This window comes from Triplophysa dalaica, chromosome 2 (assembly GCF_015846415.1).
Source record: "Triplophysa dalaica isolate WHDGS20190420 chromosome 2, ASM1584641v1, whole genome shotgun sequence".
NCBI lineage: Eukaryota > Metazoa > Chordata > Actinopteri > Cypriniformes > Nemacheilidae > Triplophysa > Triplophysa dalaica.
This window is the reverse complement of record NC_079543.1, coordinates 16,041,483-16,064,711: the sequence shown is the minus strand read 5'-3', so window position 1 is coordinate 16,064,711 and position 23,229 is coordinate 16,041,483. Positions and strand designations below refer to the sequence as shown.

The 23,229-nt window shown below is 39.1% G+C and overlaps 1 protein-coding gene across 2 annotated transcripts in view; it reads left to right on the top strand.

Moving 5' to 3' along the window:
* Positions 1-23,229, top strand: part of sugt1 (SGT1 homolog, MIS12 kinetochore complex assembly cochaperone) — a 71,730-nt gene that overhangs the window by 14,347 nt on the left and 34,154 nt on the right. For both annotated transcript variants that reach the window (XM_056764314.1, XM_056764305.1), the window contains exons 4-6: positions 7,298-7,367; positions 17,717-17,787; positions 17,966-18,019. In XM_056764314.1, the coding sequence (XP_056620292.1) occupies positions 7,298-7,367; positions 17,717-17,787; positions 17,966-18,019 (195 nt within the window). The remainder of the gene's footprint in view (positions 1-7,297; positions 7,368-17,716; positions 17,788-17,965; positions 18,020-23,229) is intronic.

Genomic DNA, 23,229 nt, shown 5'->3' with positions numbered 1-23,229 from the left:
AATTTACAAAATATCTTCATGGAACATGATCTTTACTTAATATACTAACGATTTTTGGCATAAAATAAAAATTGATCATTTTGACCCTAACAATGTATTTTCGGCTTTTGTCAGAAATATACCCGTGCGACTTACGACTGGTTTTGTTGGCCAGGGTCACATTTGTATACTCTAAAATACTACAACTTTAACCACTTATCTACTTTTCTAGTATTAAGACCCCTTGTATTAAGGGGTCCTGTTTGGGGCATTTGGTACAAGCTGACATGCCCCATCTAAAGACACTTCCTAAAGTTATTAAGACGTTTTTGATAGAACAAACATTATTAGAATAATGAATTAACAAAATGGCAAAAGAAGAGGTGGGGGAGACACGCAAGCGCTGGTTGTGAAGTCTGAAAAATGCATTTATATGCTTTTTGTCAAAATCAACGATTTACAATAGAACGGTAACAACGGTGCCCGTTGTTTAATGATGTTTAATTGCATTGCTTAATAATCGATTATATGTTTGTATGCATCAATACATAATCGTTCACATCTGCATCACTAATATTGTTATATTCACATTCTCTTTTAAAAAAAAAAGTTTAAAATGATTTATGATTTGTTAGAATCAGACAAAAAATGTAAGGTTCCAAAACACAGTTACAGCAGCTATATCTTTAAAATCCCTGGTTATACGGATTTCAATTAATTAATAATTTCATTAATAAAATTATGCCGGATGTCTTCACAAAAAAACACTATGTGTATTCTGTCAACAGACTATCATTTAATAAAGCAGGATGTCCTTATAAATGTACAAAATGAAAATAAACACTCAACTCTACATATGGTCATATCATATCATATTTATGTAATTTATTTTACTTGTTCTTGTTTAGAAGAATAAAGATATACTCGCGTTAAGGAAATGCACGCTCCGAGGCAGCCAGCACGCACACACATAACACTGCGTTGAACATTTAAGTTTGTGAAGGTGCTTTGTGTTTTCTGTCCTTCCATTAATAAAATCATGTCATAAAGTCACAAAACAAAATAAGTGACAGATAAGAGCAGTCGTGGAAAGAGGTGAGTGAGCCTGTCAAGGTGCAGTTTGAAGCTGTGAACAGCGAAGTAGGAGCTGATGCACATTTACATTATGTATTATTATATGATCAACATTATTTATACAGTAGATGTTATTATTTCAGTATCTCTGTTAAAAAAATGTTTTTCTATATTATCTATAGGTCGTATTTTAGGTAAATTTTCACACTGCATAAATAAATTATTATGTGTGTTGAGGAAAAAAATAAGCTGGTTGTAATAATAATGCTATAGTTAATTCTATTGCCTTCATTTCTTTTGTGTAAAATTTCAACAAAATGTTGAAATTGAGAGGTTTGGATGTTTTTTACTGAAATAAATATATTTTAATACACCGAGAGTAAAGTACCGAAACCTACCTACCGTTTGGTACTGGTACCGGTTAAAAAGTGAACGGTAAACAACACTACTTAATAATTGTCATTTTAATCTAATTTTTATGTTTCAATCTGTAAAGTATTTGGCTAAGCCACTTGAAGGTAGGCGTGCGTGCGAGTGTGTACAAGATAAGGATGCCTCCACCTCATTTTGAGCCAGGAAAAACCCTGTATGTATATGAATAAATATGAACGTATGCATAAACGTGGAGTCAGAGTAAAAAGGTTTAATTAAAAAAGAAATGTGTTGAATTGAAATAGATGACAGAATTCTACATGTCAGATTTCTAGATATAAGATTATAATTTGATTTTAATATTATAATTATTGTAACCATGTAAAATAGTTTTATAGTGGATAAGGTAAAAGCAGCGTTTCCCACAACATTTTAAGAGACTTTGGTGCTGATGACATCACACACTAATTTATGAAATTCAATTAAATTTATATTGCCTTTTTTTCAAAATGTGCTTTGTTCCAGTGCAGCTTTACAGGAAAAAATAAGAAAAACTGAAAAACACATAACATTTAAAAAAAGCACAGTGCATGGCGTTTATTGAACAAGAAAGATCAGTCTAATAAGTAATATCTAATATAACACAGTCTCCTGTGTGGCGAGGAACCCAAACTCCAATGATAAATAAATGGAGAAAAAAAACACCCTCATAGCAAAATTGGTTCACACAGCCCAATTTCACTTGGCCCACATACAGCAATGATTTGCGGTCCATGAGTGTACCCCCCAGGTATCCCATAGCAATATCTCAGCCAAATGTATGATTGGTCACTCATATATATTTCCCACAGTTCTATATTTTACATCTTGGCCACACTGTTAACGATTTCCTTGTATTTTTACAGTAAGTTACTGGCAGCACGGTTGCCAGTAAGTTACTGTATTTATATTGTATATTATATATATATTATATAATATATTATTACAGTACAAAAAATATTACTGTATAGCTACAAAACAGTATTTTACTGTATTTTTACAATATATTGTAATTTAGTCTATTTTTACTGTATTTGTATTATACTGTAATTTGCTGTAATACCTATATTGCCCCATTACTATTATTTAATTACAAAAAATATTATATATCATAGCTAGTTTAGAAATAAATCTATAGTTATTCATATTAAAAAACTTTTTTTATTGATACATATGACACTTAAATTATTGAAACTTCTCAAAAGTGCAAGGGCACTCAGGTATGCCACATATAAAGCGTTGATTAGCCACATTCCTGTGTACTTCTATACGTGAAAAGCATTTAATATTGTAGTCGAGAAACTACATGACTTGCAGTTGTAACTGGACATCCTGGGATGACTTTCCTGGTTCAAAAATGACCAAATCCAGCCAAAATATCAATGGTGAGACTGTAAGACAAAAAGACACAAATAACAAAATCTGTAAGCCATAGAAATAAGTACATATTGTGAACTAAATGGTGAAAGAGAATTCAGTAACACTTTACTATAAGGTTTTGTTCCATAAGATGTATTAATGGTTTAGCTAATATGAACTAACAATGAACACTATCTTTTTCAACATTAGTTAATTCATAATGCGTTATCAAATAATATAAATAATAAAAAATATTAATGTGAACAGAGATAAATTGATTGATTTAAAAGTGTATTGCCAAATGTTAAAATGTATTAACACCCTATGTTAACAAATATAACCTTATTGTAAGTGTTACTAAAAAGTCAGTAGTAAAACCGAAAACAAATTTGAATTAAAAGTTATATCATTATGGTCAATACTTACAGAAAACCCATAAACCCAGGATGCAAAAGTGGACCAAACTGTCACGTTAGAGCTGTAAGAAAAAAAATGTTACTTGCTGAAATTTTGAAACCATTCTGTTTATTAAATACATTTAAGATAGCCAAGCAAAAATGAAGCAAAATTATCATTTAAATGTTTTCCCTTTATACATTAATATTAAGAGTTTAGATATTTAGGATTGCATTTTTGGTTACATACCGAAATAGTATGGGTGTAGAGAAATTTTATGTGGTTTTGAAAATGCATTCTCAAGCTGATTGCGCTCCTCTCTCCGACGTAAAGTGTCATTACGTAAAGGAGGAGCCAGCATCGCTCGTTACCAAAGTGTACGTGCAATGATTTGAGTGGGTCTTTGAAAACTTGTTTTAAGTGTTGTAAGCAACATTGCTACAAATATGCTACCATATAATACTTATTGGCCAACTGAATGTAAAACAATCGAAAGAACATCATCTCTACTTTTGGTGATACCGTAATAAGTAAACACTAATAACACCGCAAACCTATTTATTCACATAGTACCTTAATGAAAACAGCAGTAATCTGTATAGATTGCCCTCATCTCAATTAAATATTACGTTTCACTTCGTGTGGAGCAGTTTGGTGCTGTGTAGGCTATTAAAGTGCCTTTGTTATTTCACATGCGATTTGGGCCGAGTGAGAGCGTGAGATAGAACCTGAAAGTGTGTGTCAAGTCTGGTCTATTAACAGACAAACTATGTTGATATTCATATATCCAAACAGTATTTTTACATTTAAAAGAAGACGCAAATACCGATTAGTGATTGATATGAAAATATTGTATTTTGCATGTACACAGCTAATTCACGAGTCAGCCTGTCATACGGTCGAACTGAATACTGCTACTGCTTCTCCCTGCCTGTGAATGAACAGAGGAAAGCCAAGATAAGCGACCCTAAGCTGGCACAGCAAGACCGAGCTTGTGAGGAGTCTTGGTTCAATGGGTTAACGGGAGTAAATTGTTTAACGGGAGTTTATCTATTCCCAAATACAAGTCATATCCTACCTTGCCATTGTAAACGAACTTCAACAATTCGATAGACTTCGATAGACAAAACCCTCATGATCAATTAAGTGGGTTGTGTAAATCGGGTCTAAGCAGTTGGTGGACATCTAGTTTAATTTCTGAGAGAACATTTTTCTCTCTCATTCCACGTTTAAAATAACATTGTGACAAACTGTAATGCAAAATACTAAAACTAAATAATAGCTTTGCAGACTGCAAACTTACCGAACTGCCCGAAATCGAATTGAATATCCTCCTCTTGCTGCAGCCAGGGTTGTGCTCTGTGTGATTTGACGTTGTGGCGCACTTCTTGCCTGGCACATTACAGCAAGTCTACAGCGAGGTTACAGCGAGACCAAAATATACTGTAATAGTTTCCCGCTCAATCAAAATTACCCAGAATGCATTATGAACTGCAGTAGTTTACTGTAATATATAAATACAGTATTGTACTGTGGATTTTTACAGTAATGTGCTGCTAAATCTACAGCGACATCTAACAGTGCATATAATAAACTAATCGCCAGCTAACAAAACCAGCTCCTGTCAGTGACTTTTAATCAAAGAATACATCTGGACTTCCCATCACTAATGTTTATGAATAAAATGGTGAGCTTATTTGTTGTGATTTAGGAAATATCATTTATTGTAACTGTTTAGGTGTTAGACAAAGAGGAATGTTATAAGGAGGGAAAATAGTTATGGCATAATGTAACTGGGTGCAGCTATAACTTTAAACCGCTGTCATGGGATGTAAGTGTAGCATTAACTACTAAGTATTGCAAATTTTACATTAATTGATAAATCTTTGCTCTTGATTGGGGATGAAATTGAATGAGCTGGGATGGTCAGATGGTAAATTTGCTTTTGGTTGCTGATGACATTGCCTGAAACTGGAGCTGGGATGGTCAGTCCGAAGGCTCTCACAGGAGGATGGCACTGGATGTTCAGCTGGCATAATCTCTAGTTGGGGATGGGCTTATGACGTTCATTTTGGCCCGACGTAATCTCTCCCTACTTTGGGATGGGCATCCCGAGGCAAGGGAGGAAGGCAGAAAGACACTAATTAGCGCAGCTGCTGATCATTTTTTTATCCTTTTGCATATTATAAATTAAGTTGAAATTAAAAAAAAGATGTATTTGTGAAAAAGTCTAGCGTAACCTCTATAACCGTCTGTCAGAGCAGAAGTGAAAAACCTCTGCCCTCTGTATATTTTTCTGTAATTTATTCTGCAGTGTCCAGAGTTTATTGGGTTATGCATCAGTAGTAATGGCCCTTGTGAACTGTAGTTATATGGGTTAAATAAAGCAATGATATTGTTTTGTGTTCTATTTAAGTTGCTTGAGGAATCGTTTCAGTGAGGAAACATCTCAGTCATCAATCACATCTCTCTTGATGAGACAGCATAGTTCGTCAGCCAATCGAGTCGCATTATTGCATCACGCACAGTCTGAAAACCCTTTTAAAGTTACATTTTGTCTTTTTTCTGGATGACATGCATCGCAGTCTACAGATTAGCAAACCACCCAACTACCTACAACCACCCAAATACATACAACCACCCAACTACCTGTTCGCTAGATCCCATCCCTAGCCATCACCTCCAGGCTTTCGCTCCATCAGTTATCCATGCTCTCACCCACATTATCAACACCTCTCTCCACACTGGTACGTTTCACACCACTTTTAAGGAGGCCTGTATAACCTCACTACTAAAGAACCTTTACTTTCAGATAATTGCAGACCTGTATCCCTTCTCCCAGACACTGCCAAGTCTCTTGAACATGTCATATTCTACCAGCTCTCCTTGGTCCTCACATAGAACAACATCATGGACATCAAGCAGTCAGGTTTCAAAACTGGCTGTTCAACTGAGACTGCCCTACTCTGTTATCAAAGCTAGACACAAGACACGATCGAAATAATAGGAAACAAGCAAACGTGTTTAGTGACCGAGCACAGGACAATGAAACATGAGGACTATTTGAAGGGGTGACAGACAAAGGATAATTAATAGGGACCAGATGACAGGGATTAAACACTGTTGGAAAGCTAACGAGGAAACGAGATGGCGGGAGCAAAGACGCAGACCAGAGAGAGAGTGTAGAAGGCCGCTAGAAAACTATCTCTCCCACCACACAAAACCTAAGGCTATGCCATGACTCCGCTGCAAGAACAAGAATAAACATGAAATGATGGCGGAATCATGACAGTTAATCACCAGATCCTCCTTTCGACCCTCAGGGCTATAGGTGTCTCTGGAACGGCACTTAAATGGTTTAAGTCTTACATTTCAGGCAGGTCATCTAGGGTATCCTGGAGAGGTGAGGTCTCTGAGCCTCAAAACCTCATTACTGGGGTACCCCAGGGATCGGTGCTTGGACCACTACTCTTTTACATATGGCATTCCTTAGGATCCTTCATTCAGGAATATGGCTTTTCCTATAAGTGATATGCAGATGTAAGTCACTTTGGATAAAAGAATATGCTAAATAAATATATTTAATCCAAGCATATGTCTTTATTACTAGTGTTAAGTGAAATTATTGATTCCTTGCTGCTGGAGTTTTGATATATATTATTTTTTGTATTTTAGACAGCATATCTTATATATTTTTTTATGAAATTAAGCAAACAAACGCTCAATGTTTTACCCGTGTGAGCTGGAATGTCTTTAAAAATAAACTTCAACCCTGCATTACTAATGTAGGAATCCGAAGGAAGGTTATGCAGCGACTGTGTTCTTCCACAACCAGGCACTCGACTGCACAATATTTAGCGATCTTTAACAGCATTTTTATGGCTTGTTCACTCGTTACTCACTCTATGACACTTTCAGGATGTTCGCTTAAATATGATTCCCTCTTATACAACAAATGCTCGGGTTAAAATTGATCTCTTAATTCATGAGTCCTTTAAAATCTGTATAAATGCAATGTATATTTAGTAAAAGTCCTGCAGGAGGACTGCTATGTAATATACACATTTTTGTGTCCTAGGAGCAATTGATGATGCTGAAAAAGCCCAGCAGCTGCAGCCAGATCTGGCACTTGCATTTTTAAGAAGAGGGTAAGTAACTTATTCAGTATTTGTACCATTGTGATGGAAATACTAATTTCAACACCATCTTTTTAACAATGTAAAACTAATGGGATATTCACTGATAGCATTTGATTTTCAGTTGTCAGTTTGGTCCACACACAACATATATTACATCCTTGCAGTGAGCTTAAATGTGATAAAATAAACAAGATGTGTACAGGACGCAGAACAAAACTCACCCACAACGTTCAATTTCTTGAAATAATTTCCTTAAATTAACCTGCTTTACGTCATTGTAATGTTTTAAACTATGCAGCTGGCTCGTTTAATCCACTATATATTGTACACAGTGAGTTCACCAATATGGAAACACATAGTGATCTGAACAACTCCCAAAGAAATTACTAATTTGAACCGATTTATTTTAACTGTTGAAACTATTCAGTCACTAGTGAATATAAGAGAACAGTGAATCATTTAAAGCTCAGTGAACCAGAAGAAATGCTGGATTAGGGCTGTGCGATATGGACAAAAAAAGAATCTTGATTTTTTAAATCAATTTGGGGATTTCGATTTTCAATCAATTTTTTTTAATACTTTATTTCCTTACACAAACGAACAGGGAAACTGTTGATTTTATAAATGCATGCAGTGTTTATTAAAACATGTTTCGAAAAGAAGCATAAAAAGCTGTATTATGTATAGAACAGACATAAGGCAAGTACAAACCAAGTTAAGCAAAATGTCTATAAAACAGACAATGGGCCAAATAAAAGTGTAACAATTAGTCTCCGGAACCAACATACTAAATAATATGTCTCAAAAACATATAAAGTTAATTGTAACAAAATGTCTCTAAAACAGACATAAGGAAAAATAAATATGTGTGGTTAATCAAACCATCAAAACAAAAACAGGCCTCTTTATTTAAGAGAAAGGTCTCTTAAATAACAAAAACTAGAACAATGGCAGAAACTACCTGCTTGAAATGTTTAAAGGTTTTTGGCTACGAAAACAAGCATGTCCACCATTTCTGGTTTCAACCATGCACGCTGGCATGTCACCACATTCCCTCCTGTGCTAAACACCCTTTCTGATGGTGAGCTTGTTGCTGGAACACAGAGATATTTTTGTGCGAGCCTGCTCAATCTTGGGAAGTTTATCTGGTGTAGTTTCCACCATAGCAGTGTATTTTCCTCACTGTCGATTGAGGGAGTAAGCATATCCAACCTAGCAGTCTGTTTCTTAACTAATCCACACTCAGTTTTTTTTAAGAAGATAAAAAATGTATTGTATATTTTCACTGTAGTAAGCAGCATATATATTCCAAATAATATTAATATTGCATTAATAAATTAAGGCTAATTTTAAACTTACCAATTGCAAGATGGAGTCAGTGATTTATTAATGATGATTTTCTGATTTCGAAATCATCATTAATAAAGTGCACCGTTAAACTTAAGTAAGGCTCTGATGTTCTGCTTGACCACATGTCGGAAGTAGTATTTCACTTGTTTTAACTCGCATTCCACACTGGCTTTGCATTTGGAATACATTTCAGGGTGGCAACTCTTGAAAAATAACTTCACGACGGCAGCTGATATCTCTTATGAAAGCCGGCTTTACTGACAATATTGGCGGGCATCATATCTTTGCATAAATGGTACGTGACGGCGTCGGTTATTTCTTTATGCCTTTTTGAACTTTTTTCGTATGGTGTGCAGCTCGTAAATGCATTTATTATAGATTTCTGTTCACCTAGTTTTTGGGGTTCACTTTTGTTCGTGTCCTGGCTTTTCTTCTCCATGCACTGGTCGTAGAGCTCTTTGTGGCGCTGCCTCAGGTGTTGATATAGATTAGATGTGTTACCATGTTTTGCTGCAATGATAGTTTTGCAGGTTTTGCAAATTACGTGGCTGTGTGATCCATCATCTCTGCTAAATCCAAAATATTCCCATATCACAAAATTTCGATTTTCTCCTTGTTACAAAGTGGTTAATCTGTTCTAAACTCATCTTCGCTGTTTCAGTACAATCCCCCTGTTCTGATCAACCTGTTCTGATCAACCTGTTCTGATCAACCTGTTCTGATCAACCTGTTCTGATCAACCTGTTCTGATCAACCTGTTCTGATCAACCGTTCGTTCTGTTAAATTCTCGCGGGCTGTGAAGGCGCGCTCGCTGCGAGGGATTCTGATTGGTTCGGATAGCATACTGCGGGACGTCAGTGGGTAAACAATCACAGCAGATTGCGTCAGCTTGGCCAATCAGAACATGTCAGAAGGAGGGGCTATACAGACACAGGAAAATAATCTGGTCGTTTTTTTGAGAGACTGCGGTGAAGAATTAAGGTAAAATATGATCAAAATAAAGCGTTTTTTCACAACTTTACGTGACTTTACAACGTTACGCTTGAATACAAGGCTATTTTTTTAAGATCGCACACACTATTCAAAATTCTATAATTAAAAAACTAATCGAATATTCGAAATTCGTGACTCATCCCTAATCGAGACACAGCTGCAATGAAGGAAGTTCTGGTTACAGAAGCTTCCTGAGTATTTTGCAAATGCATCTTATATACACAAATGTAACAAAGAATCATGAATTAATTGGTCATTGTGAAAGAATCATGAATAAAATGGTCATTGTAAAATTTAGTTTCTCTTTGCTGACGAGATCATCAAGTGGGATGCCAATGTATCCGTGAACAGGATTCCCCGATAAAGCCAATCCTCTTAGAGGAGTGCAGGTAATGTCCTAAAGTTAAAAAACTCTAAAACACTTTTCCAAGGATCAAGGCCTGAAGAGCTGAAGGGGAGGAGAGAGGTGTGATAAGAAGATGGGTTCAGTTCATGGACATCAACCCCTGATGGGAGGAAAGGATATCATTCCTCAGGATCTAGCAACAAATGGGGTTTGATGGTTTTGTGTCCTAGCATCACAAACAACCTTAGTTCTTAGCACATTTCCAGCTGCCTTAAACCATTCTTTAGTTACAATATATACACTGACTAAATTATGCAATATGCAGAGGCCCTACAGCTCCCATTGTGCCTGTTGGGGATTTAATGAGGAAAAGTATTATTCAAACACTTACCAAATTTGTAAGAATTATCATGAGCTTTGATCACAATTAAAAGTAATATATTCTTCACTACCCTTTGTAGTGGAAACAAATATCAACACAAATTGGGATTAGTTGAATTGAGATACAGTTGTGTTCAAAATTATTCAACCCCCAATGCTGTAAATGGTTTTAGGGAACTTATTATACATTTGTAATTGTATTCAGAATGAAATCCTACAAGGACTTCTTAAAGAACAATATGCAACTAAAATGACATCAATTAGTTTTGTAATACAGTAGTAAATGTTTCTTTTGTGAATTCTTCATTGACATAATTATTCAACCCCTTAAAGACTACCACTCTGAAGAACAGAGGTTCAATGAAGTGTTTTCAATCAGGTATTGAAAACACCTGTGGATATCAGGGAGCAGCAATAAAGCCTAATAAGCACCAATTAGGCAGCTTTAAAATGACTGTGATACTCAGCTCCTTCTAGACATTTACTGGTGTGGTTACAAACATGGTGAGGTCAAGAGAATGGTCCAGGAAGACAAGAGAACAGGTGATTACTCTTCACAGGAAGGGCAATGGCTATAAGAAGATTGCAAAGATGTTAAACATACCAAGAGACACCATAGGAAGCATCATTCGCAAATTCAAGGCAAAGGGCACTGTTGAAATGCTACCTGGTCGTGGCAGAAAGAAGATGCTGACTTCGACTGCTGTGCGCTACCTGAAGCGTAGAGTGGAGAAAAGTCCCCGTGTGACTGCTGAGGAACTGAGAAAAGATTTGTCAGATGTGGGTACTGAAGTTTCTGCTCAGACAATACGGCGCACCCTGCGTAATGAAGGCCTCCATGCCAGAACTCCCAGGCGCACCCCCTTGCTGTCCCCAAAGAATAAGAAGAGTCGACTGCAGTATGCCAAAAGTCATATGGACAAACCACAGAAGTTTTGGGATAGTGTTCTGTGGACTGATGAAACAAAATTAGAACTGTTTGGGCCCATGGATCAACGCTATGTTTGGAGGAGGAAGAACAAGGCCTATGAAGAAAAGAACACCTTGCCTACTGTGAAGCATGACGGGGGGTCAATCATGCTTTGGGGCTGTTTTGCTTCTGCAGGTACTGGGAAGCTTCAGCGTGTGCAAGGTACCATGAATTCTCTTCAGTACCAGGAGATATTGGATGACAATGTGATGCAGTCCGTCACAAACCTGAGGCTTAGGACGTTGGACCTTTCAACAGGACAATGATCCCAAGCATACCTCCAAGTCCGCTAGAGCATGGTTGCAGATTAAAGGCTGGAACATTTTGAAGTGGCCATCGCAGTCACCAGACTTAAATCCGATTGAGAACCTCTGGTGGGACTTAAAGAAAGCAGTTGCAGTTCTCAAGCCTAAGAATGTGACTGAACTGGAGGCTTTTGCCCATGATGAATGGGCGAAGATACCCGTAGATCGCTGCAAGACACTTGTGTCAAGCTATGCTTCACGTTTAAAAGCTGTTATAACTGTAAAAGGATGTTGTACTAAGTACTAAGATTGAATGTCACTTGGGGGTTGAATAAAACTAATTATGATGTGAGCTCAGAAAAGACATTTGTGGTTATTTCATTATAAATGTTATGTTATATTTGTCTGACCTACACGTGCCTCTTTGATTTAATTGTAAGCAGGATGACTGAATGATCATAATCAATGTCAAACCAACCAAAACAATCAATTTCAGTGGGGGTTGAATAATTTTAAACACAACTGTATTTTGCTTTGGTACCTAAATTGGTACATAGAACCATGGAATATTACTGGTATTGGTACCGACTACTGAAATTTAGGTACCATGTCAACCCTAAACTGTTATTATTGACAAATAGCAGCTAGAGCTTCACGATTCTGGATAAATTGAGAATAACGATTCTTTTGTTTCAAATAAAGATTGCGATTCTGAATGACGATGAAGGCAGCCTAGAGAAACATAGGTAGCGTAACGGAAGTCTAATTGAATTATAAACAGAGAGCGTATTTAAAATAACTAATCACATATTTAAAATCTACAATATTTCTTTGCTCGAAATGCAACCAGAAGTTGTTGAAAGTGAAAATTAAACAAAAATTTATACAAAACTATCCTCTAACAGGCGTTTTTGGCCGAGATTTAATTTTTCTAGCTTGAGCCTTCTCGACCTATCCCGTTCCATGCATGTTGTTATGGAAACGACAGGTCTCTGTCATTGGTAAGCTGTGAAAATGGAGCTTGACATAGGGCCTTTTTTTCAGAAAGTTGAGCTTTTTCTACCTCAAAATACGCTCTGAGCTGCAGAAAAAGACACCATTGCTTGCGTTTAAAAAAGCGCTCGGGACGTTTTTTGAAATCACGGTTTACTCCATAGGATTACACTGTTAAGCAGACACAAGCAGCTTCAAAAAAGAAGTCAAGTCTGAACATGGCTGTATTTTACAACGGGATGCCACCAACAGTCATTTTATCGGCTGCTAAAATTCTGATTTATAAACTCAACATCATCAGACAAAATCACAAAACAGTTCATCTAAATTAAAGAGTTGCTGTTGCCAGCGCTGTGCGATTTGGGGAAAATATTGAAATGCCTTTTTTTTTTTGACAGACATTGCGATTGCGATGTATAAGTCATATGTATTATATATGTAGAAAGTATATATGTTCAAAGCAAGATATTTGTAAGAATGTTAGCAATTTTCAGTTCTGTGACATCATCTACTACCATAGTAGGAAAAACATATTGTATATTTTGTTGTTCTTTTGAACACAAGTTAGGAACACAAACTGTTCTGGGGCACCTTTTACCACCATTTTAACTACGGTAGTCAATGATGTCACAGAATTGAAAATTGCTAAAATTCTTCCAAATATTTTTCTCTGTGTTCATCAAAAACATAGTCATTTATACAGGTATGAAATGACATGAGGGTGGGCAAATGATGACAGATTTTTTTTTTTGAGATATGATTCAATTTTATTGTCATTACATATGTACAAGTACTATGCAACGAAATGTATCAAGAAGGAAATACAGCATAACATGAGGAAGGTGGGGAGAAAAACAAGGACACAGTACACATAGACAAGCCTTGCAACAGGGTAAGTAATCCAGCTCCGGCAAGCAGCCGGTCCTGGTCCTGCAGCCATTACGGCGCTTAACACAGACCCACTTGCCAAGCTGGCGGGTCAAAGCGACGGAGGTTTGGAATCGGTCAGAGTCTGTGTTTGTGTGTGTGTCTGTATGAGGGATAAGGTCCAAAAGTCTGTGTGTGTGTGTGTGTGTATGATGGGGGAGGGAACGCAAGCGCGTCTCGCCTCATTGCCCTTCAGGGTTGTTTCTCCAGTATCGGCCAAGGCCAATCCTGGTTCAGGGGGGCCGAAAAGATAAGATTGCAGTTGTTTCGTCTTGAGGCGAGTAAACCCCATTCCAATTCCACGGCTACTCTCTTTGTCCATTTTGGTCTCTAGCATCATCAATTTTCCTTTCCATAGCCGTGAGCTTTTTCAAGATATAATCCATATTGCGATTAATAGTCTCAGTCTCAGTGCTGACCGCTCCTCCCACAGCCTCCGTCAAAACGGGAAGCCTTGTGAGGCTTTGGACAGATGTTCCCGTTTTAAGAATTTTTCGATAACCCAGGGCAAAGCATAATCCAATCAGCATAATACCTGTTATCATGGTTCCGAAAAGGTAGATATCTTCAATGTCCTCCATGGAAAGAGCGGCCAGACACACGATCCGCCATCTCTCCCACGCGTCCATCGTGTAGCCAGCTGCGAACGTTCCGTCAGGGCATTCAGGTTCACCCGAACCTTTGTTTCTCGTCGAGAAAATGGTGTCAATTGCGCTAAGGGACCAGTTGATCAGATCCATAATTTCCAAGTTTCGAGGGCAGTGCAGAGAGAGTCTCTCAATAGATGAGACGAGACAAGACAGGAGACATAGCAGGGAAGATATGGGCAAGGACGGGGAGTGAGAAAATGCGGCCGCCTCCGATGAGAGCCAAACAAGAAGGGTGAACTGTCACTATTATGTTAGAAAGATGCCCAGTGCGAAGTCTACGCAACAGTTAGCATTTAAAGTTCTGTCTCTATGTAAACTCATCAAAGATTATATTTGAATAAAAGCCTAACTAATTTAAATTTGTAAATAATATAAATAGATCATCTTACAAAGAATGAATGTGCAAAACATTTGTTCAAGTAATTAATAATTTCTTTTAAACGTTAGGGTTAGGCTTGAAAATAAATCTATTTATGTATTTACATTAAAATTGACAAATACAGTTTTGATTTGAAAATGGTAAATGTGGGGAAAACTAATTTTTCTCGGATGACTGAAGCTTTTTAATAACGCACTGAATACTGCACTGCACGGCCATTGGTTAGTGAAAGCAGAACTTTGAACCAATGGAAGCAAAGCTGCACAAACCGGCCGGGGCTTATGGCTATATAAGCAGACACATCCCCGCAGTGTGGAAAAAAAGCAGCAGGGTGAAGGATCTAAGCTAAAGAGCTTGCTCATGCCTCCGAGACGTGCGTCACCTTCTCCACAGAGAGAGTTTCGCCGGTTCGTTTTTCCCAGCCTGACCAGCGTCCCTTGGCTGATGCCAGTGATATGGTCTTGTTTGGAAAAGTGAATTCAAGGAGGATGACCGCATGTTGTTTGCGGTTTCAGATGCCTGAATGATAGCCAGAATGACAGCCAGAATTGTGCCAGAACATCCACTGGCTATTTGGCAGCTTGCGGCCTCATTCAAATTTGGGACGTCACTCCCCCTCAAAGCGTTTCAGAAGATGCTGGGTCTCATGGCCTCCTCGTCTCAGGTCCTGCAGTTAGACACCCTTCGCAAGCGGCCCCTTCAGTACTGGCTGAAACCAAGAGTTCCGCCACACGCTTGGCATCTTGGACACCTGGTTGTTCGTTTCTTGAAAGGATCCAGGCGGCTCTGCCCTCCTCGCCCCTCACTGTTCCCACATGGGATCTGCCCACAGTGTTCAGAACTCTGAAGAGCTTTGCCATTGTTCCTCTGCGGTCTGTGGACCTCCGTTCCCAAATGCTTAAAACCGCTCTGTTTTTAACTCTGGCATTGGTTAAACGCTTGGGCGATTATTACGACGCTGGACTGACGTTTTCTTTCCAACCGCACTGGCACCAAGCACACTGTCACTGAGATGATTTACCGGACTGGGCAACATCTTAGCTTGCTTCCTTCCGCCCCCGCAGGGGTCCCCTGCTCCATACTTGGCCCCCGAGCCCTGGCTCTGGGGTAAACTGGTGTTATCGTTCCTCTTGTAGCACGGTGGGATTATATTGGTTCCCCATGCAGAATCGATAGGGAATGTAATCGGTTACTAACGTAACCAAGGTTTGCTGGGATACGGGAATGAGTACTGTGTTTCTGGCAGTGCTTACAAGCTGCAGCTGGTCATCGCTTCAGTCAAGTAATGATTAGATTAGATTCAACTTTATTGTCATTACACATATACAAGTACAGTGTAACAAAATGTAGTTTAGGTCTAACCAGAAGTGCAATTAGCAAGTGCAGGATATACAGTGTTAATAAATACAGAATACAATATTAGGAAAATACTATACAATGGGCATGTACTATGAGAATGTGACAGTCGGTATGTACTAAGGACAATATATACAGAAGGATATATACTGTGAACATTAATGTACAGGTGGTTATGAACAGATAACAATATAGACTATACAATAGTGCAAGTGATTTGAGTGTGCATTAGTTACAGACATTAGCTTTTAAAGTAACAGTGCAGTAGATGAGTTGATGCGGTTATTAAACGTACAGTGCAGTACATGAGTTATTGAAGTTATAGTGCAATACATGAGTAGATGCAGTTATACATTTACAGTGCAGTAGATGAGTTAGTGCAGTTATTGAGGTTACAGTGCAGTAGATGAGTTAATGCAGTTATTGAAGTTACAGTGCAGTAGATGCGTAATGCGGTTATTAAGGTCACAGTGCAGTAGATGAGTTAATGCAGTTATTGAAGTTATAGTGCAATAGATGAGTAGATGCAGTTAGTTATGCAATAGATGCAGTAATGCAATAGATAAGTTAAAGTGCAGTAGAGAAGTTGGTGCAGTTATTGAAGTTACAGTGCAGTAGATGAGGTAATGCAGTTATGAAAGTTACAGTGCATTAGATGAGGTAATCTAGTTATGAGAGTAGTCCATTAGTGCAAATGAGCATTCAGTGTAATATTCCTGGTGTGCAAGTGAACAGTATAGAGTGCAAATGATGCACTGTGTGTAAACAGTCCGATAGAGCAGATAACATGAAGTAGTGGTGTGTACAGTTCAGTCATGCATGGCAGCCCTGTAGTGCAATGTAAACAATGTAATAGCAGCATTAAAGTTAAAGTTATGAGGGGTAGTGGAATCAGTGGGGAGCAGAGTTCAATAATGAAACAGCTCTGGGAAAAAAGCTGTTTCCTAGTCTGCTGGTTCTTGTCCGGAGGCACCTGAAGCGCCTGCCGGAAGGCAGGAGAGTAAACAGTCTATGAGCGGGGTGAGAGGAGTCCTTGAGAATGCTGCGAGCTCGACGCAGACAGCGTTTCTTTTGGATGTCCTCAATGGAAGAGAGTGTAGTCCCTGTGATGCGCTGGGCTGTTTTCACCACCCGCTGCAGTGCCTTGCGCTCAGCAACAGAACAGTTCCGGTACCAGACTGTGACACAGTTGGTCAGGATGCTCTCTATCGTGCAGCGATAGAAGTTCACCAGGATAGTAGAAGACAGTTGGTTCTTCTTCAGTGTCCTCAGAAAGATGTGAGGACACTGCGGCGATGTGTCTGCTTATATAGCCATTAGCCCCCCCAGTTAGGCGGGCTCCATCGCCATAGGTCCGTGCAGCTTTGCTTCCATATGTTCAAAGTTTTACGTTGCACTAACCAATGGCCGTGCAGTATTTACTGCGTCATTATAAAGCTTCAGTCATCAGAGAAAAGGGAGTTTTCCCCATAGCATCCTGCTACATAATTCTCCCCGTTTCTCAGGGTACGTTAGTAACAGAGTACGTTTTTTCCCTGAGGTATCGATAAATTGTAAAGATATCGAATTGAAGTTAGAAATTCCAGTATCGTGTCAACACTAGCAGCTAATAAGTCTGGCACATCCCTGCTTCCAAACGATTTGTTCTGTGAACATCTGTTGTGTTCTGTATGTCCTTTCCGTCTTTCTGTTTGTCTCTTTACCTATGTATCCACTGCAATATTTTTTATATATTATAGATTTTTATATTATTTTTCTTCGTTTCAGAATGGCAGAATATCACCTTAAAAACTTCAGCACTGCTCATCAGGTTTTCACAGCTGCAAAAGAGCTCGATTGTAAGTGTTAAATGTTATCACCTGGAAGTAAACAGTTTAAACGTTATTTAAATTATTTGTATTTCTGTGAATGCCCTATAATGATTAAGTATTATACAACAAAAAAAACACATGTTATTTTTACAACATACTGTGTAAATTTTCTTACATTCACATTCATAATGCAATATTTTTAAAGGTTCCAGTGAATGCTTGCAAACATGGATCCAGCGTTGTGAGGAGAAAATGCCAAGTACGTATAATTCAACCAGGCTTTTCATGTAAACTATGAAACCACTTTTGCTGACTATTAAATAGAGATCAGATCTTGTATTTAGCCATGCACCAAATAGTTATGGGAAATAATTTTTGGAACTAGTAACAGGGGTTGTAGTTTACCTTACCAAATGAAGTGATGTAAGCCGACCGACACTGTGGCGTTTATTAAACATAAAGAGCTGAAGGACGATTTGGCGTTAACTGTGTTTTTGTTGCCTGTTGTTGGTTTCAGGATAACTGTGTTGTACTGTAGACCTATATATTGTGATTGAATATCAAAGAGGCTGAGAAAAAAAAATATGGAAATTCAGGTGACCAGTTAGTGCTGTTAAAATCCACTTTTTGTATGTTTATATCTTGTAACAGTTTAAAATACTATTTTAGGTTTTCCTGATCTAAAAATTCTTTCCAGTTTCAGGCTTTGCGAACACAAAAAAAACATGTACTTTTTAGTTTTTGTACAATAGGCGCTTTCTGACCGGATAAGTTTATGAACAAAGTTTGGGAACGAGTAAAGAGGGCTGTCGTTTGTGAACTAAGTTTTCCCTCTACAACAAAGCAATTTAAGCGTGTCCGTCAACAATGACAAACAACAGAAATTCAGCCAATAAGCATTTGCTTACGTCACAGGTCGTTCCTATCCTGCACGGAGAAAGTGCTAGTGTTCCTCAAAAACGTTCCCGAGCTAAAATTCTGGTCTGTTCCTGCTATGCAAACGCCACAAAAAGTGGGTACTTCCGGCAAGTTTATCCGGTACTACGAACTCGTTCATGCGGTCAAGGCCTGTAATGAAATCATTCAGGCGGTGCATAAGCCCCTACTTGTTTTCTATGATGGTGTTTTTACATAGCAAATGCGGCACAGAAGCCAAATCTGAAGCAACATTAAACCACAAAAATGTGTATTTACACTGACTGATAAATGCGGTTCTGAAGCGGCATTAGTGCATTCAGGAGGGTTATTCACACCTCATAATGTTTTTACAGAAACAAGACCAACATCAGTAGTGATGAAAGATAAAATATTAAATGCCACCGATTGAGTAATCTACTCAAATCTATTTGTAGAAGAGGGTAAAATCAAGAATTTTGTTCTGAAAATGTTAAATGAAAATTTTAGAGATACTTTAATCAGGGATGTGATTTTTCCATCGTGGGACATCCCGTGTAAATTGCGCACATCCAATCTTAATTTTTTTATGGAGGGGGTAGGTTCCCCGGGTCCTTGACGCCTTCTACGTTGTGCCTGTTTGTTGATGTGCAGAACGACTTCACTTGTAACACAATCATTAGTTGTGTTGGATTTAACATGGTGCTGCACCTCGAGAGTGAGCCCGTAAGCAAACCGCGGAATTCAGACCCGTAGACTTATAGGCCAATTTAATCGCCTCCACCATCCAATGGGAAAGGTGCTACGCGGAGATCAGCTTACCCTGAAACGATGCATCCATTTTCACCACTTTTTTTATGGACACGCCCCCAGCGGAGCATCTGTCCGGAAAAAAGATGGGTCTCTCCAGTGATGTATTTCAAATGGTCACTCTCCGCACGAGGTGGCTGCAACGCCAAGCACACCAAGATCACTGCCAATGCCGGAGCCATCATGCATATAAGGCGGAGACAGGATCTTATCGAAACCAGGTTTCCCTTGCGAAACTGAGATTGGCAATGGTAAAATGACGTTTCCTCCTCTACGAGAGCATTGCTTGGTATGCCTTTGAGTCTATGCAAAGACCCAGATACTCTATCTCCTGACATGGTTTCAGCCGGCTTTTGGCGAAGTTGATTCTTAATCCCAGATTCAAGAGATGAGATGTGAGCCTCTCTGTGTTCTGCTCTGCACGCTCTCGTAAATTAGCGCATACCAGATAATCGTTCAGATAAGGCGATATTCTGAGCCCTTATGTCTCAGCTGTTATAGCGTTGCCTTTATACACCTGCTGAACACCTGCAGCGCTAGGCTAGGTAAGTGTATTTATTCTTGTCTTATTGAGTTTAGTGCAGTGTCACCGCTAGGAACCGTTGCTTTGTTTACTACCGCCGTGTCATGTGTTTGAAGTCATGTTTGTTCTCGCCTAGTCTTTTGCCGGTTTCGCTTGTTTATTGTATGATATTGTAAGGCGTGTACAGCTGATTTTGAGGTATGTGATTCAGATGCCTAAGAGAGTCCAGCAACTCTACCTGCGCGACTCCACCGAGCAAGGAAACCAACAAGGCACTTGAGTATTTCACTTCAGTATGAACATTTCACATCTGTGTATATCTTGTCTTCTTTATATCCATTTGTATGTTTCTTATTCTCCGCTTTAAGAATTATCTCGCTTTTCAGTATCCACAACTACCTCAATATGCCCTATGCACTAGCCTTGTAGTTGTGGATATAACTCAATATATAGAGTTTGACACTTTGTCTTGTTGGATGCGGTGTAAATCCTTAATGCTTATTTTTGGCAGATCTTGAAGAAATCTTGTAAACACTGAAATTTTGCGCCATGCGAAAGCAAACCGGAAACTGACATCCCGACTTCTGAGAATGTTCGTCGCTATGCTTTCGCACAGGGTCTTTTACCTTTCCTATTGGTTTATGGAACTGCCAATCTGCTGTAAACAAAGCAGATTTCATTACAGCTATTGGTAAACATACTGGTCTTTCTCTTCTAGCACTTACTGAAACCTGGATAAAGCCAGAGAACAGTGCCATACTGGCCGCCCTCTTCAGTAACTAGACTTTCTCCCACTGTCATCCTCCCTGTTAAAACTCATTTTGTAGGTATCTATCATCCCCCTGTTCAGCTTGGACATTTCTTGGAGGAGATGGATGCACTTCTATCATCCTTCCCAGAGGGTGGTACTCATCTGGTGGAAGTCTCCAACTTCCACCTGACACCAGACATCCACCCTGAAAAACCACAGGCTGCAACCCATAAATCTTTTAATCAACTAACCAGACTAATCTACACACACTACTGCTCCACTCATCAGTCTCAGGTCATCCCGCCGGACAAGTCTGATCATTTCCTCATCACTCTTGATCTCAACCTAACTTCTCCACACACTACACATGTTTCTCCACTGGTCACATTCTGGCGCAACCCACCTACACTCTCTCCCTCCCACTTATCCTCTGCAATCTCTGCCACACTCCCTCCCTCTGAGTAGCTATCTCCGTTGATTACTAGATTAGATGATTAGATTCAACTTTATTGTCATTACACATATACAGGTACAGTGTAACGAAATGTAGTTTATGTCTAACCAGAAGTGCAATTAGCAAGTGCAGGATATACAGTGTGAATAAATACAGAATACAATATTAGGAAAATACTATACAATGGGCATGTACTATGAAAATATGACGGTCGGTATGTACTATGAACAATATAAACAGAAGGCTATATACTGTGAACATTAATGTACAGGTGGTTATGAACAGATAACAATATAGACTATACAATAGTGCAAGTGACTTGAGTGTGCATAAGTTACAGACATTAGCTATTAAAGTTACATTACAGTAGATGAGTTGATGCGGTTATTGAAGGTACGGTGCAGTACATGAGTTAATGCAGTTATTGAAGTTATAGTGCAATACATGAGTAGATGCAGTTATACAGTTACAGTGCAGTAGATGCGTTAATGCAGTTATTGAAGTTACAGTGCAGTAGATGCGTTAATGCGGTTATTAAGGTTACAGTGCAGTAGATGAGTTAGTGCAGTTATTAAAGTTACAGTGCAGTAGATGCGTTAATGCGGTTATTAAGGTTATTAAGGTTACAGTGCAGTAGATGCGTTAATGTGGTTATTAAGGTTACAGTGCAGTAGAGGAGTTAATGCAGTTATTGAAGTTATAGTGCAATAGATGAGTAGATGCAGTTAGTTATGCAATAGATGCAGTAATGCAATAGATGAGTTACAGTACAGTAGAGAAGTTGGTGCAGTTATTGAAGTTACAGTGCAGTTGACGAGGTAAAGCAGTTATGAAAGTTACAGTGCAGTAGATGAGGTAATGCAGTTATGAGAGTAGTCCATTAGTGCAAATGAGCATTCAGTGTAATATTCCTGGTGTGCAAGTGAGCAGTATAGAGTGCAAATGATGCTATGTGTGTGTAAACAGTCTGGTAGAGCAGATAACATGAAGTACTGGTGTGTACAGTTCAGTCATGCATGGCAGCCCTGTGGTGCAATGTGAACAATGTAATAGCAGCATTACAGTTAAAGTTATGAGGGGTAGTGGAATCAGTGGGGAGCAGAGTTCAATAGTGAAACAGTTCTGGGAAAAAAGCTGTTTCCTTGTCTGCTGGTTCTTGTCCGGAGGCACCTGAAGCGCCTACCGGAAGGCAGGAGAGTAAACAGTCTATGAGCGGGGTGAGAGGAGTCCTTGATACGGCTGCGAGCTCTACGCAGACAGCGTTTCTTTTTGGATGTCCTCAATGGAAGGGAGTGTAGTTCCTGTGATGCGCTGAGCTGTTTTCACCACCCGTTGCAGTGCCTTGCGCTCAGCAACAGAACAGTTCCGGTACCAGACTGTGACACAGTTGGTCAGGATCCTCTCTATCGTGCAGCGATAGAAGTTCACCAGGATAGTTGAAGGCAGTTTTTTCGTCTTCAGTGTCCTCAGAAAGAAGAGATGCTGGTGAGCCTTCTTGACCAGGCATGAGGTGTTGGAGGTCCAGGACAGGTCCTCCGAAATATGGGTCCCCAGGAACTTAAAACTGGAAACACGTTCAACAGCCGTCCCGTTAATGTGGATTGGGTCGTGTGTGCCTCCTTTCGCCTTCCTGAAGTCCACAATGATCTCTTTTGTCTTGGATGTGTTAAGGAGCAGGTTGTTGTTTGAGCACCATGTGGCCAGGTGCCGTACCTCCTCCCTGTAAGCAGTCTCATCGTTGTTGCTGATGAGACCAATCACTGTTGTATCGTCTGCGAACTTGATGAAGGAGTTAGATCCATTCACAGGTCTGTAGTCGAGTGTGAAAAGGGAGTAGAGAAAGGGGCTCAGTACGCAGCCCTGTGGTACACCAGTGTTGAGGGTGATGGTGGTTGAGCAGATGTGGCCTAACCTAACAAGCTGAGGCCTGTTCGTCAGGAAGTCCATAATCCAGTTGCAGGTTGGATTGTTAATGCCTAGGTTTCCAAGTTTGATGATTAGCTTGGAAGGGATGACGGTATTGAATGCAGAGCTGAA